The following is a 16,872-nucleotide window of genomic DNA, read 5'->3' on the forward strand; positions in this document are numbered from 1 at the left end:
CTTCATTTTCATTAAGAATGTGGTTTAGATGTTGTTGCTTTTTGTGGCGTATTGTATTTTTATAATCCCTGAGTGCATCACAATAATTGTGTTGTTTTTGGTTGGAGAGGTGTCTCTCTCTCTCTCTCTCTCTCTGTCTCTCTTTCTGTCTCCACCATTGATAGGATTTGCATAGCTAATTTGTGCCGCCCAGTGTTCAGTGAGTTGTGAATGTGCTAAATGTGCATTTCCATGATCCGCTCGTCCATCACAGAAGTATGGCATAAGCACTTGTCCTGAGGGCCGTTGAGCCACATCATTGTGCATTCGCTTTTGAAGTGTTCAAATTCATTTCTCAACACTCTGTACAGTATTCTGCTCCATTGTACTGCTGAATGTTACAGTACATTATAAATGTTGTGTTTCTGTGCTGAATGGGGCAACCCAGAGTTCTGTAATAATGTATGCCAGCACTTTAGACTTCAAAAGTAGCATTTATGCAATCTTTATTCATCGTTGCCATGTGTATACATGAGCAGTACTGCTTTTGTGTAATATAGTTCCCTGTGCCAATATTGTGTGTGTGTGTGTGTGTGTGTGTGTGTGTGTGTGTGTGTGTGTATTGATGTTTTCACAGGTTGATGAGCTGTATGAGGGGTTTTGTATTCAAAGCCGGTTACGTGATGGGGCCAGTAAGATGAAACAGGCATTCACTGCTTCACCCTCCACTAGAGGCACACGTGAGAGCCTGTCCGAGGTCAACCGCAGATATAAAGAGTATACAGAGGTACACCATCATCTGTCAACATACAAGTTTCTTTTTGGCTACATTCACACAGTAGCAGAATATGAATATATCTTCTGAATTCCTGGGATTGTCCTCATGTCTTCAGATTTTTAAGATGAAGTTATGTTTATTTAGCTTATGAATGTCTGTTCCCTTCTCAGAACATGAGCACTTTTGAGGGTGAGCTGGAGAACCTGCTGGGAGAGTTTCATATCAAAATGAAAGGTACTGGGTTTCTGAATCCTCTTTGTTATAAGGTTTGGTCCAGTTGTGTAAATGCTAGGGCTGTCAATCAATTCAAATTCTTAATGGAATGAATTAAATGATGTACTGATTAAATAATCAAATTAATCAAATATCAATATTTACTGCGAAAGGCTCGCAAATAAAGTTAATTCAGAATATAATATTAAAAATAATAATAAAGATAATATTATAATCTATTTAAATACATTACATCATATACATACACTCACCTAAAGGATTATTAGGAACACCTGTGCAATTTCTCATTAATGCAATTATCTAATCAACCAATCACATGGCAGTTGCTTCAATGCATTTAGGGGTGTGGTCCTGGTCAAGACAATCTCCTGAACTCCAAACTGAATGTCAGAATGGGAAAGAAAGGCGATTTAAGCCATTTTGAGCGTGGCATGGTTGTTGGTGCCAGACGGGCCGGTCTGAGTATTTCACAATCTGCTCAGTTACTGGGATTTTCACGCACAACCATTTCTAGGGTTTACAAAGAATGGTGTGAAAAGGGAAAAACATCCAGTATGTGGCAGTCCTGTGGGCAAAAATGACTGATTCAAGCTGATAGAAGAGCAACTTTGCCTGAAATAACCACTCGTTACAGCCGAGGTATGCAGCAAAGCATTTGTGAAGCCACAACACGCACAACCTTGAGGCGGATGGACTACAACAGCAGAAGACCCCACCGGGTACCACTCATCTCCACTACAAATAGGAAAAAGAGGCTACAATTTGCAAGAGCTCACCAAAATTGGACAGTTGAAGACTGGAAAAATGTTGCCTGGTCTGATGAGTCTCGATTTCTGTTGAGACATTCAGATGGTAGAGTCAGAATTTGGCGTAAACCGAATGAGAACATGGATCCATCATGCCTTGTTACCACTGTGCAGGCTGGTGGTGGTGGTGTAATGGTGTGGGGGATGTTTTCTTGGCACACTTTAGGCCCCTTAGTGCCAATTGGGCATCGTTTAAATGCCACGGCCTACCTGAGCATTGTTTCTGACCATGTCCATCCCTTTATGGCCACCATGTACCCATCCTCTGATGGCTACTTCCAGCAGGATAATGCACCATGTCACAAAGCTCGAATCATTTCAAATTGGTTTCTTGAACATGACAATGAGTTCACTGTACTAAAATGGCCCCCACAGTCACCAGATCTCAACCCAATAGAGCATCTTTGGGATGTGGTGGAACGGGAGCTTCGTGCCCTGGATGTGCATCCCACAAATCTCCATCAACTGCAAGATGCTATCCTATCAATATGGGCCAACATTTCTAAAGAATGCTTTCAGCACCTTGTTGAATCAATGCCACGTAGAATTAAGGCAGTTCTGAAGGCGAAAGGGGGTCAAACACAGTATTAGTATGGTGTTCCTAATAATCCTTTAGGTGAGTGTATATTGTGACAACAAACAAGTGAAGTATTTAGACCAGTGAGTCGCAACCGGGAGTATGCAAAAAAGAATTGGATTTTGCCCTGTTTAATCTATATGATTTAAAATTAAAATAATAATGAAGCATAAAAATATAGATTTCCCAAAGATTTCAATATATATTCTTAAAATCCCACAATAAATCTTTTAATATGCAAAGTTTAGCATCGAGATCCTTTCACTGCATTTTGAGAGTTTGGTTTGACTTGTTTCGTTTAATGGGTGTTCAAAGATTAGATCCATAAATCCAGTTGTCATTAGCTATGTTTCCATCCAAGTTGCAAATGTATTTTATGCGAAAAACCATAAAATCGCAAAAACAATGAGCAAATAAAGCCACGGTTCCATCCCATGTGTTCAAAAGAACAAAGCTGTCATTCTGGAGAAATTGTAGCCACTGTGACTCTTTTATTACTAAAATACTTGCAGTTTAGAACACAGATAAAACACTGTAGAAAAATGTCTCGTGTCTGGGAGCGACAGCGTGACACAGGTCTGTGTGCTTTCATCCATCCTTATGTCAATAAACCTGCTCTTTGGCACAGTTCAAGTTTGTATTCGACTTATTTGCTCTGCAAAGTCTATGCAGGCTTTGGGTTTTCAGGACACTGTTATTTCAGGATGACCAGAGCAACATTTCAGATATGAGGATTGGCTGGTTTGTCCAGTCATAAATTCTGTAGGAGTTTATTCTGTAAAAATTTTTCCATCATTGTTTATGTGCATCTCATCTTCTCAAATAAAAAATGTATTCACGTCAAACAACTGTATACATTTTTATGCTCATTTTGGAGATTTTATTTGCATCTTGGTGTTTCCATCCAGCAGTTTTTATTCAATATGCCAAAATGCGCATAAAAAAAAAACGTTGATGGAAACAAAGCTACTAATAATGTCTCTTTTAATATCCTTTCTGTTCTTCATGGTCAGATTTTCATCAAATCAACAAAATTTTATTTTTAAAATTAATATGCACTAACAAAACTAAACGCAGAACAGCCAGAAGTCTTAAAGAGATAGTACCTTTTTTCCACTGGTTCCACATATCAATTTAAATACTTGTAAATAGTAAAAATTATGCATGTAAACATTTGAAACATTTAAAAGGCCCCCTGTATAATTTAACAGCTTTAGTCTGTTCCAGTAATTTCACAGATTATATGGCCTGGTTTTGTTTTTGTTGGTGAATAAACATCATAACCAGAAACGTCCTATGACAAAATTCATGGTAATGATAATGATACTGTATCAAGGTGGTGCATCAAGTTTGAATCCTGCTGATAGTAGGAGCATTCCTTTTTACTAAATGTACATACAGGTTGGGGGCATGGTTAATTGCGTTAATTTTCATATAATTAATCACATTCAATTAACTAATTAAATCTACAGCCCTAGTTAAAACTATGAAACATTTGAATTGTATTTAATTAACAAACACCATCTTTTCCCCCTGTGAATCCCATCTCAGGATTGGCTGGCTTTGCCAGGCTTTGTCCCGGTGATCAATATGAGGTGAGTTGTTTGGAAAGTCTTTTTTTTTTTTCAATATATTGAAAAAAAATTAAATTAATGCAACGCTCTTCAACCACATAAATTAATTCTTGCAGTAATTGCCCGCCAAGTATGTGAAAAATAGCAACATTTTCTCTTCCGCAAGTGTGTACACCCACCTAAACCAATTATGGCACTTTTCCACTGCACGTTACGGTTCGACTCGACTCGTTTTTAATTTTCTAAGCTTGCTTTTCCACTAGTGCTGCTTCAACATGGGTGGGAATATAGTCTGATTAGAGTCATAGTTGTGCCGTCTCTATTCCATGGTGATTTTACACAAGTGTAACAGTTAAATTGGCCTGGTTGTTTTAGAAGCAAGCTTCCAGTAGCTGGTCAACTAAATAAAGTGAAGCTTTCAAGCAGAGTATAGAGATAACGTAACAAAACATACCATCCTCCATCGTGAATTAATGCCAGTCCAGGGCACTCTCCCTCCCATTGCTCGCCGGGTTTAGATAGCGTCCATTTGGTTGAACCACTTCCACTTTTCCTTGATGGTTCTGTAGACACTTTTAAGTTTTTTTTACTTTTCCCTACACTGCTGGTAGGTCCGGTGGTAGCCGTGTGCGGCCAACAGATGAGACACTTCTTGAGAGACTTTGTTGTTTCGTTCGTCGTTAACGAGAGGAACGTCTGCACCTCGTTTATTGACCACGGCATGGTTTTTCACACAGCCATTTCTTTACACAATTTGAAATTCGCGTGAACAAATGATACTGCTGTCGCTGTTGCTCATTTTAAAACTAGCGTGTTGATGTCCCGTGTTGCAAATCCAGTGACGCTGGTAGTGACTATTCTCTCTGACAATCAGTGATCTGCAGGGTTTTGACATCACATTTAGTATCGGCTAGACTCGCTTGGAACCTCGACCGAGGTGGTACTAAAAAAAGTATCAGGTACCAGGTACTATCCACAGTGGAAAACCCCCAAAAAGCGAGCAGAGTCGAGTCAAATCGAGTTATACCGTGCAGTAGAAAAGCCCCATTAGATAGATTTTGTAAGTCTGTATCAAACCAAATCTGAAAACTCCCTCTTTCTCTGCTGTGACACAATAATTGAGTTTGTTATGTTTGTTTTCGTTTTTGTTTTTTCTAACTCTGTAATATTTCCCTGCCTAAAACACACTTTCTCCCTCTCTCTTTATTTTTCTCTTCCTTGCAGATTTTCATGAGATACGGCAGACAAAGATGGAAACTGAAGGGGAGGATCGAAGCAAACTCCAAACAGAGTTGGGATGGAGAGGAGATGATCTTTATGCCCCTCATTACAGACCTCATCAACATCAAGGTGGGCTGGAGTTCAGTCACCACACAGTGTCTACTTACACAAATGAGTTCCAATGCTACTTTTTCTGAACATTCACACTTGGTCCCTTCCAATCTTGAATATCTGGGTACATCCTTGATTACAGAAAAAAAAGCATGAAGAAGGTAATACATAATACATTTATTTATCTATTAGGTGACAGAGTTGAAGGGGTTGGCCACTCATATCCTAGTGGGCAGTGTGATCTGTGAAACCAAGGACCTGTTCACCGCTATGCCTCAGGTGGTTGCTGTAGATGTCAATGACCTGGGAACCATTAAACTTAACCTGGAGGTCGCCTGGTCGTAAGTGACGCTATGTATTAAAATGGGATAAGAATTGTGGCGTTTCAGCCAGTTCAGCAATGTATGCTACCCTATGTTGGACAGTCAAGGAAGTGATGCTGAATTACTGACTTGAACACTTTTTAAAGGCCACTTCACATACTTTAATACACATTATCCATTCTTTATAATAATGTTACAGGTTTAATGGTGTACATGAACATATGTCTCTCTTGTTCTTGCAGTCCATTTGATGTGGAGGACCTGACCCTGTCCTCAGGAAATGTGAGCAAAGCCACCGCCCTGCAGAGACGAGTGTCTGTGTACAGCCAAGGCACACCTGAGACACCCACTTTCCAGGACAACTCTTTCTTTGTGAGTGCCCATTTAGAAAGGAACAGTTCTTTTCCAGACTAGAAGACAGCTTTTGTTAACTTACTGGACCAATCAGCTCTATTTGTAAAAACACATTTGACATTCAGAAGGCCCAATACCCACTAGAGTACCTACAAACACTGCAGGAAAATTCTGGGTTCAATTGTAGTTAAGCTCAATCGACAGCATGTGTGGCATAATGTTGATTACCACAAACATTTAGTTCAACTTGTCCCTCCTATTCTATTTTTTTCTTTCTAAAAGCAATGATTTAAACAACTTTACAGTTGAAATAAAACATGAGTTTTAACAGAAAAATATATGTAACTGCTCTTTTTTTCTTTAGTTTTTTCTTTGATCCCCTTTTCTCCTCAATTTGGAATGCCCAATTCCCACTACTTAGTAGGTCCTCGTGGTGGCACAGTTACTCACCTCAATCCGGGTGGCGGAGGACAAGTCTCAGTTTCCTCCGCTTCTTATCACGTGGCTCGTTGTGCATGACACCACGGAGACTTCGCATGTGGAGGCTCATGCTGCTCTCCACGATCCACGCAGAACTTACCACGTGCCCCATTGAGAGCGAGAATCACTAATTGCGACCACGAGGAGGTTACCCCATGTGACTCTATACTCCCTAGCAACCGGGCCAATTTGGTTGCTTAGGAGACCTGTCCGGAGTCACTCAGCACACACTGGATTCGAACTCGCGACTCTAGGGGTGTTAGTCAGCGTCAATACTCGCTGAGCTAGCCAGGCCCCCACAATAAGTGTCTCACTGTAACTTACATTTTTGCGAAATTATTTTTTGTGGTAATCAACATAATGCCACAAATGCTGTTGATTGTGCTCAACTTGTATTGAACCCGGAATATTCCTTTAAGTCACATGTAAAATGGCCCCAAAATTTTTTTTGTTTTTTTTACTAAATATTTCACAATAAGAAGTTTGTCAGGTTTCAGATGATACAATGATAGATCAAATATGTTTTGAAATCAAGTGTTGGAACCTAACACACTGTCACTGACAAATTGCACACATTCCCCAACCTAACACCTGAGTACTAACCCAACCCTAACCCTATTGATTCCAGAGTAGCTGTTCTGGATTCACTGTGTATCATTTTGCTTGGAGCTTGTGTGTAAATGCTTGTGCCTAATCCACACTGTTGTGTCTAATTGTAACCACCTTGTGCCACCATGTCCATCATGGCTGCTGTATTTGTATGTGTGTTGATGTAAAAGAAGTGGCAGCCTAGGCAGTGGGAGGGTCAGCGGCTCTCATTCTTGCACACACTCAGAGAGACACTCATAGAGAAACTGAGACGCAGTCGCTCTTTTGGCGATCTGGCTGCGCTGAGACCTCGTTCAAGGTCCAGTTTGGAAGTCTACGTGAGTTAGGTCACTGTGTGCCCTACCATTCTGAGTAAACACGTGTGTGTGTGTGTGTGTGTGTGTGTGTGTGTGTGTGTGTGTGTGTGTGTGTGTGTGTGTGTGTGTGTGTGTGTGTGTGTGTGTGAGTGTGTGTCTTTAAATGTTGCCTAATTGTCTTGCTTGCATGTTGTGCTCTATAGTTTGTCACATTACTCAACCGCTTCCAAACCCATTTCTTCTCACTCACACACACACACACACACACACACGTTGATTTTACTATATTAAAGAGGATTTAGAGTAGACAATACTTTTCATAATGATATTTATTTTAACCTAGCCCTAAAACAAAACCTGTTGACATTATTAGATTTAAAGGCACAGTTCACAAAAAAAATGTAATTCTCTCATCATTTACTCACCCGTTGCAAACTTGCATGATTTTCATTCTTCTGCGGAAAACAAACAAACATATTTTGATGGAGAAATGATGTACTGTAAATATACCCATACATGACTCCGCTGAGACTCCCAGCATGTGGAGGCTCATGCTACTCTCCGCGATCCACGCATAACTTACTGAAGCGATATGATTGGTTTTGGATGAGAACAGACCAAAATGTAACTCCTTTTTCACTATAAATCTTGCCATCTGCAGTCTCCTAGTCTTGCAGTCCAGATTTGAAGCTCGATTATACTTCCTTGCATCTAACACATGCGATGCGCGTGTGTGCAGATATGTTCACATCATGTCTTCATCAAAATATCTTTGTATGTGTTCCGCAGAAGAAAGAAAATCATACAAGTTTGAGACACCATAAATTATAAATTATGAGGTTATTATCATTTTTGGGTGAACTATTCCTTTAAAGAAAATCATGATATGATCTTTTATATATGTCTTTCAAATAGTGAAGACCACCTCAAATCCTTTAAAAAATTGTTTTTTACATCTTTTGATATATTTGTAAGGACATTTTTTTTTACAAATTTGGCCCTCACAAATATAGCCAAATCTGTACACTATAACGTTAGCTATGTAGAGACCCCGTAAAATCACATTTGGAGTTTTGTGGCTTTTAGTCCATGTGTATAAGCTTTAAGGTCAACTATATGATAGCATACTTCTCAAAAATAAATGTAAAAATTAAAAATAAACTGCTTCCTGTTTGAAAAAGAAATATGTCAACAGAGGAAATAATATTGCATTCATCGAATCATTTCATGAATTCCTTTCTTGCTCTTTAGTGTGTTGTTGTGAAATCTTTAGGACTAGGAATGTTTCACACATCTTTAGACCACTGAAATCGTAGAAATAACAGTTATTATAGAAATATATGACATGAAAGAGCCAATTTTTACTCTCCTTTATCTCGTTCTTTCATATATCTTCACATAGTCCACTTTACCTGATGACGTCTTTGAGAACGAAGGTGTTGCAGAGTGCAAACGCCTGTCTTTCACCTTCTCAGACACCTCCACTTCAAGCTCCGTCCCCATCCAATTAAACCCTGAGATCAAAGTCACACCCCCTGAGACAGACCCGCCCTCTGAGTTGAGCCCCTCCTCTGAGGAAGATGGGGGTGAGGAAGCAGAAGAGAGCTGCAGTGTGAGAGAAAGTGTGGCCAGTGCTAATGAACCAGACCTGGAGTGGGATCTGGTTGAGGGCCAGGGGCCCAGCACAGGCTCCGAGGCCCACTCTCTGTGCTCTGAGAGTCAGCTTTCTGCAGTGGGACCAGAGGATGTGGTGTTCCTGGAGTCCAATGTGCCTGATGAAGACTTGGAGCTGAAGCCTGTGGAGCTAGATGGGGAAGAAGGCAGTCTGACGAGGCAGCTGGTGAGGAGGCTGACCTCGTCTGACATGCTGCCCGAGGCTGGAACTCTGAGCTGGGAGGGAGGGGGCAGCAGGGCATTCCTGGAGAGCAGCCTGGAGGAGGCTATTCAATCCCTGCTAATGCAGCTGGAGAGCTTGGGCCAGCGCTGTGGGGAGCTACAAGACTTGGAGCAGGAGGTTATGAGACTTGAAGACCTGCTCAAGGTGAGTAAATTTGATTGTGGCATCCCTGTTTTTATTTCATTTCAACATCTATGAGCAAGTTTTAAGTTGTCTTCCCTACATTTTTCCAGTAGTTTTTTATAAAAATGTTTATAATTTTTTTTATTAGTTTGAAAATTGTAATCTAAACTCAGGTGCACACCTAGTAACCGCACTAATGTCAGATGGAAAAGGGGGTTTGGGGTTTGGATCATATACGTAGGGTTCCCACATTTTTTGATCAATGAATTTTAATTACTTTTCCAGTCATTTTTGATTTCTATAAAATTATATTTAAAAATTATTTTGATTCAGACCGATATTTAAACCATTTTGACTAATTAAAGAAATAGATCACCCAAAAATGAAAATTCTCTCATCATTTACTCTCCCACATGCCATCCCAGATGTGTATGACTTCCTTTCTTCTGCAGAACGTAAAGATATTTAGAAGGAAATCTCTGCTCTGTAAGTCCATACAATTCAAGTGAATGGTGACCAGAACTTTGAAGGTAAAAAAAAGCACACAAAGGCAGCATAAAAATAATCCATATGACTCCAGTGGTTTAATCCATGTCTTCTGAAGTGATATGATAAGTGTGGGTAAAAAATAGATCAATATGTAAGTCCTTTTTTACTATTAATCTCCACTTTCACTTTCAAATTCTTTTAGTTTTGTTGATTCACATTTTCTGTGCATATTGCCACATACTGGCCCAGTAAGTCCTTTTAAAAAGGACTTAAATATTAATCTGTTTCTCACTCACACTTATATGCTTCTGAAGACATGAATTTAACCACTGGAAACAAATGGATTACTTTTATCCTGCATTTATGTGTTTTTTGGACTTTCAAATTTCTGGTCACCATTCTCTTGAATTAAATGGACCTACAGAGCTGAAATATTGTTCTAAAAATCTTTGGTTGTGTTCATCAGAAGAAAGAAAGTCATACACATCTGGGATGGCATGAGGGTGAGTAAATGATGAGAGAATTAAAATTTTTGGATGAACTATCCCTTTAACTGAAAAGAACCTATTCGAAAGAAGGTTCACCCTTAACAAACTGGACATCACTATGGCTTGTGAGCCAGTTCTAACCAAGAGCAATATTTAGGTGGTGAAATATTTTAAAGCAGATCATAACAAGAAAAATATACATTCACTATAGAAATGTCCTGTGTATGGACAGGGTATGAAGGTTGTTTGTCTCTTCTTAGTGTCGGGTGCCTACACATAGGAGTCGTTCATCAAGTCTCAGTTTGACTGTGGAAAGCGCTCTGGAAAGTTTTGACTTCCTCAACACCTCTGACTTTGATGACGATGACACAGGAGATGATGCTGGCACCCTCTCACGATCGGTTTTCTTTGACATGGAGTCAGAGAGAATCGGGTAGGTTTAATTTTACACCCTTTATTGACCTACTGTATTTCCACTTGGTGTCCTCCATCATATAGCTTTAAAGGGTTAGTTCACCCAAAAATGTCAATTCTCTCATCATTTACATACCCTCAGTCCATGACTTACTTTCTTATGCTGAACATAAAGATTTCTTAGAAGAATATCTCAACTCTGTAGATCCATATAATGCAAATGAATGGTGACCAGAAATTTGAATTTCCAAAAAGCACATAAATGTAACAGAAAAGCAATCCATACGACTCCTGTGGTTTAATCCATGTCTTCTGAAGTGATCCAATTGGTTTTGGGTGAGAACAGAACAAAATGTAAAACACATCTTGTCATTGCAGTCTCTAGACATGATCATGATTTCAAGCTTGATTACACATCCTAGTGCATGACGCATGCACAGAGTTCTAGATGGTGCTATAGGAAGTGTATTCGAGCTTGAAATCATGATCGCCAAGAAGACTGCTGATGTCAAGATTTATATTGAAAATGTAATTATGTATTGGTCTGTTCTCACTCAAAATCTATTGGATCACTTTAGAAGACATGGATTAAAACACAGGAGTCATATGGATTATTTTTATGTTAACTTTATGTACTTTTATGTGCATTTTCTGGTCACCATTGATTAAACTTCTGGAGTCTTATGGCTAATCTTATGCTGCCTTTATCTACTTTTTGGAGCTTCAAAATTTTGGTCACCATTCACATGCATTGTATGGACCTACAGAGCTGAAACATTCTTCTAAAAATATTTGTTTGTGTTCTGAAAAAGAAAGTGATACACATCTGGGATGGCATGAGGGTGAGAAACGAATAGTTCACTGAAAAATTCTCCTATTATTTAAAGTACATGACAGTTCATGATTGTTTGGTTTGAAGGATGGACAACACAGTGATGGCCAGTTTAAATAATTCTGGAATGTTCTGTACTTCTACATTTGGCATATAGTGCCCTCTGGTGGTGACTGAGTATCTTACTTGTCCAATAGGCCAGGCCAGCATCCAGAAGCAAGAGGCCACCTGAGTGAAGCCCTGACAGAGGACACCGGTGTGGGGAACAGTGTGGCTGGCAGTCCCTTGCCTCTCACAACAGGAAATGAGAACCTAGACGTGGCTATCGTTATTCATCTACAATACTGCAATCACCTAATTCAGGTGCTACTTTATTTTGACATCTTCCTTTCCTCCCTCCTCTTTTTATCTCAGACTCTGTGATATGTGGTTTTCTTAGTTTTTATCAATGAACAGGGTCACAACAGCAACAGTATTGTACAGCATAACCTAAAAAAACAAAAACAACAAAAAACATGTATAATTGAGTGTTTATGATATAAAAGGCTAAAGTTTCTCTGTGTTTGTGTTGTAGTTGTTGGACTCAGGAGGAAGTCCATCGCAGCATAAGGCATACCTGCACAAACTAGCAACCCAAACAGTCCTATTGGAGGAGCTCAGTGAGAAAAATCTTGACAGATCGGGCTGCTTTACCACGGCATCTGATGGTTAGTGCATCATAGTATATGCTTTTTTAGACACATCATTATAACATTTTGATGCTATGTTTTAACAGCTTTAACTTCATTAAAGCATACTTTTTTTAAGAATATGCCAATTTAAGCGTATTTTTGTCGAAAAAAAGGTCACAATAATGTTCAAAAAAAGAGTTCTGTTGTGGTACATGTACAAACAATATTTTGGTACCTTTTTTAGTCCTATATTATGTGTGACTATGCTTAAACATATAATAGCATTATAACATATTATAATTAAAGCCCTTTGTAAATGCTCCTACATCTCTTGGTTTGTTAAACAGTGCTGCCTGGATTAGCGGAGCAGCCGGCGCTGATGTCTCTGTGGTCAGACTTCAGTGGTGGCATGTTCTATACTACACTGGACCGTGTATTTAAACAAATGCATCTCCGTTTTGCCTTACCACTGCAAGAGATTCCCCCTCATTCACCTGATTCAGGTAGAGCCTATGACTTCTGCATTGTGACCTCGGTCTTGCCCTTACTGTATATGTACACTACCGGTCAATAGTTTTGAACCACTTATTCTTTATTAGAATTTTTTATTTTTTTTTAATTATAGTAAAGTCCTCAAAACTATGGAATAACATAAATGGAACTATGGGAATTATGTTGTGACTAAAGATGCTAAAACAACTTATTGAGATATCCCTGGGATGCTTTTTAAACAGTATTGAAGGAGTTATCATCTATATTGGGCAATTATTGGCTGCTTTTCTTTATTATTCGGTCCACTTTAAAAAAAAAAAAATTAATATGGTGGCACAATTATATTTTGTCTACAAAACTAGTTTCAAACATTTAAGCATACGCCTTCAGATCAAACGATTTTTAAGATCATGAAAAACATTTCAGTCATGTGTTTCAAAACTTTTGATCGGTTGTGTATAGGTATATAAAAAATAGTTGCCTCAAAATGTATTTGGACGCTTTAGCTAAACTTACAAATGTATGCATTTAATTGCATAAGATATCATTAGAACAAAATGTCAATCCAAGTAGGATAGATTAATAAATAAGTGCCTTAGGAAAAGTTTGACAAAGTAATGGCAAAAATGTATAAATAAAGTGAAGCTAAGCATAAGAAAACTTAAGCATTATTTGTTTGCTTATGCCACTTAGTTTGATATTTTGTTATCTAATGGAACAACATTCACAAGTATATTGTATTTGGCTTAAGTGTCCAAATGCTTCATTGGGCCTTGTATGTTTGTTGAATGAGATATATGCTGTCTGTTTATATACTAATTATTGTGGTTTGATTGTAGTAGTCCTGTTTATATTCATCAGTCTGTGTGTATATGCAGTGATAAGGATGGTGGTGAGTGAGATGGTAGACAGGAGAGAGCTGGCCTCATCCCCGTGTCCATCAACGTCCTCTCTGGCACAGGATGTGCTCAGCGTTTTTCAGTTTCATAGATACACCGTTGAACACAATATCACAGACATGGAGCAACACCTGCTGGATTTAGCCAAAGAGAGTAAGAGACTTTTTTTAATAGTGTGTTGTCAGGAGTCTTGGCTTTATAGATTATTAACATCATTTTAATATAATTTATAGGGCTGTGAATTGATTATAAAATATAAATAACTAATTGCAGTTTTTTGTGATTAATCATGATTAATCATGGTACATGGTATATTAAAACAAACATTCAAATATAATCATAAATCTATTTATTTTATACTTTGTTTCAAAGAACTTGCAAGAAATTTGTTATTCATCATTTATGTTGATTATTTCAATATAAATATTTAAAAAATGTGCAGATAGAGTTAATTAGACACATTTTTACTGGTATAAATCTTTAATACAACTATATGTTTATATGCCATAAAATCAGTGGACATGCTGTCATTAAAATTCTAGCCAAATCTTCTGGCAATTTCCAGTGGACTTTTTTAATAATAGGATCAAATATGCAGATTCAATTTATACAGGTGAAACTCGAAAAATTAGAATATCGTGCAAAAGTTCATTAATTTCAGTAATTCAACTTAAAAGGTGAAACTAACATATTATATAGACTCATTACAAGCAAAGTAAGATATTTCAAGCCTTTATTTGATATAATTTTGATGATTATGGCTTACAGCTTATGAAAACCCCAAATTCAGAATCTCAGAAAATTAGAATATTGTGAAAAGGTTCAGTATTGTAGGCTCAAAGTGTCACACTCTAATCAGCTAAACACCTGCAAAGGGTTCCTGAGCCTTTAAATGGTCTCTCAGTCTGGTTCAGTTGAATTCACAATCATGGGGAAGACTGCTGACCTGACAGTTGTGCAGAAAACCATCATTGACACCCTCCACAAGGAGGGAAAGCCTCAAAAGGTAATTGCAAAAGAAGTTGGATGTTCTCAAAGTGCTGTATCAAAGCACATTAATAGAAAGTTAAGTGGAAGGGAAAAGTGTGGAAGAAAAAGGTGCACAAGCAGCAGGGATGACCGTAGCCTGGAGAGGATTGTCAGGAAAAGGCCATTCAAATGTGTGGGGAGCTTCACAAGGAGTGGACTGAGGCTGGAGTTACTGCATCAAGAGCCACCACACACAGACGAGTCCTGGACATGGGCTTCAAATGTCAAACGTCTTACCTGGGCTAAAGAAAAAAGAACTGGTCTGTTGCTCAGTGGTCCAAAGTCCTCTTTTCTGATGAGAGCAAATTTTGCATCTCATTTGGAAACCAAGGTCCCAGAGTCTGGAGGAAGAATGGAGAGGCACACAATCCAAGATGCTTGAAGTCCAGTGTGAAGTTTCTACAGTCTGTGTTGGTTTGGGGAGCCATGTCATCGGCTGGTGTTGGTCCACTGTGCTTTATTAAGTCCAGAGTCAACGCAGCCATCTACCGGGACATTTTAGAGCACTTCATGCTTCCTTCAGCAGACAAGCTTTATGGAGATGCTGACTTCATTTTCCAGCAGGACTTGGCACCTGCCCACACTGCCAAAAGTACCAAAACCTGGTTCAATGACCATGGTATTACTGTGCTTGATTGGCCAGCAAACTCGCTTGACCTGAACCCCATAGAGAATCTATGGGGCATTGCCAAGAGAAAGATGAGAGACATGAGACCAAACAATGCAGAAGAGCTGAAGGCCGCTATTGAAGCATCTTGGTCTTCCATAACACCTCAGCAGTGCCACAGGCTGATAGCATCCATGCCACGCCGCATTGAGGCAGTAATTAATGCAAAAGGGGCCCAAACCAAGTACTGAGTACATATGCATGATTATACTTTTCAGAGGGCCGACATTTCTGTATTTAAAATCCTTTTTTTTATTGATTTCATGTAATATTCTAATTTTCTGAGATTCTGAATTTGGGGTTTTCATAAGCTGTAAGACATAATCATCAAAATTATATCAAATAAAGGCTTGAAATATCTTACTTTGCTTGTAATGAGTCTATATAATATATTAGTTTCACCTTTTAAGTTGAATTACTGAAATTAATGAACTTTTGCACGATATTCTAATTTTTCGAGTTTCACCTGTATCTAACTTTATTGGCAAGATAAACTTAAGTGTACATTGCCAGTGCAATATTAGACACTATATATACATATATAAAACATATTGAATGCTAAAGTTTCAAATCTCAAAACTGTTATTTTCTCTGGCTGCAGTTCAGTCTCTATCACTTGGTTTTGTTTTTGACACTGGTTCAGATGACAGCGAGTGAGTGTTTTCAATGTGTTCAATGTTCATTTGGGAATTAATCTTTTTTTGAAGACAACATAAAAAATAAAACCAATTGTGTCATTATTTTTACATGTAACCCAGCAACAAGGTATTATTTTTGTTTTTGATAATTTCTATAAAATTGTCAAAGAAATAGCAGACGGCAACAGTTGCTTAGAGAGAACTGGTCAGAAATGTTTTTAAGGTGGGTCTTAGCAAACAGTCAATTGTAAACTGAACTGCTGTGAACTGTGGATCAGTTACAGGCTTATGTTCACTAATTTGAAAATAATCAATATATTGATTTCTAAGGCCACTTTTTGTATTGTCTAATCAATTCTTTAATCGTCTCCCACAATAATGTAATTTATTTTAATTAACTGAATTATATATAATATTAATTATTTAATCATAATACTGTATATTAAATTATTTTTATTTAAGGGGCCTTTCTCTGCAAATATTAATTAATCAGCATATCATTTAATTAATTTGATTGAAAATGTGAATTGATTGACAGGCCTAATAATACAATTTCTTATAATTACATAAAGGAAAATAAATGATTTAATATGTACTGTATATACAGTGTTGTGAAAAAGTGTTTGCCCCATCCTGATTTCTTCTGTTTTTGTGTATTTTTCATACTAAATTGTTTTAGATCTTCAAACGAGATATAACATAAAAAGGCAATCTACAATAAACACAAAATACAGTTTTCTATATATATATATATATATATATATATATATATATATATATATATATATATATATATATATATATATAATATTATTATTATTATATTTTTTTAAATTGAAGCAAAAAAGTTATCAACACCTATATCACCCATGTGAAAAACTAACTGCCACC

General features: G+C 37.9%; 1 protein-coding gene across 2 annotated transcripts in view; it reads left to right on the plus strand.

Annotated features, from left to right (window-relative positions):
* The window catches only part of LOC127619901 (rho family-interacting cell polarization regulator 2-like), a 93,602-nt gene that overhangs the window by 58,188 nt on the left and 18,542 nt on the right, over positions 1-16,872 (plus strand). For both annotated transcript variants that reach the window (XM_052092931.1, XM_052092932.1), the window contains exons 7-18: positions 617-766; positions 928-991; positions 3,926-3,969; positions 5,173-5,298; positions 5,473-5,621; positions 5,846-5,975; positions 8,745-9,383; positions 10,600-10,772; positions 11,783-11,948; positions 12,160-12,292; positions 12,604-12,759; positions 13,627-13,800. In XM_052092931.1, the coding sequence (XP_051948891.1) occupies positions 617-766; positions 928-991; positions 3,926-3,969; positions 5,173-5,298; positions 5,473-5,621; positions 5,846-5,975; positions 8,745-9,383; positions 10,600-10,772; positions 11,783-11,948; positions 12,160-12,292; positions 12,604-12,759; positions 13,627-13,800 (2,104 nt within the window). The remainder of the gene's footprint in view (positions 1-616; positions 767-927; positions 992-3,925; positions 3,970-5,172; positions 5,299-5,472; positions 5,622-5,845; positions 5,976-8,744; positions 9,384-10,599; positions 10,773-11,782; positions 11,949-12,159; positions 12,293-12,603; positions 12,760-13,626; positions 13,801-16,872) is intronic.

This window comes from Xyrauchen texanus, chromosome 26 (assembly GCF_025860055.1).
Source record: "Xyrauchen texanus isolate HMW12.3.18 chromosome 26, RBS_HiC_50CHRs, whole genome shotgun sequence".
Classification (NCBI taxonomy): domain Eukaryota; kingdom Metazoa; phylum Chordata; class Actinopteri; order Cypriniformes; family Catostomidae; genus Xyrauchen; species Xyrauchen texanus.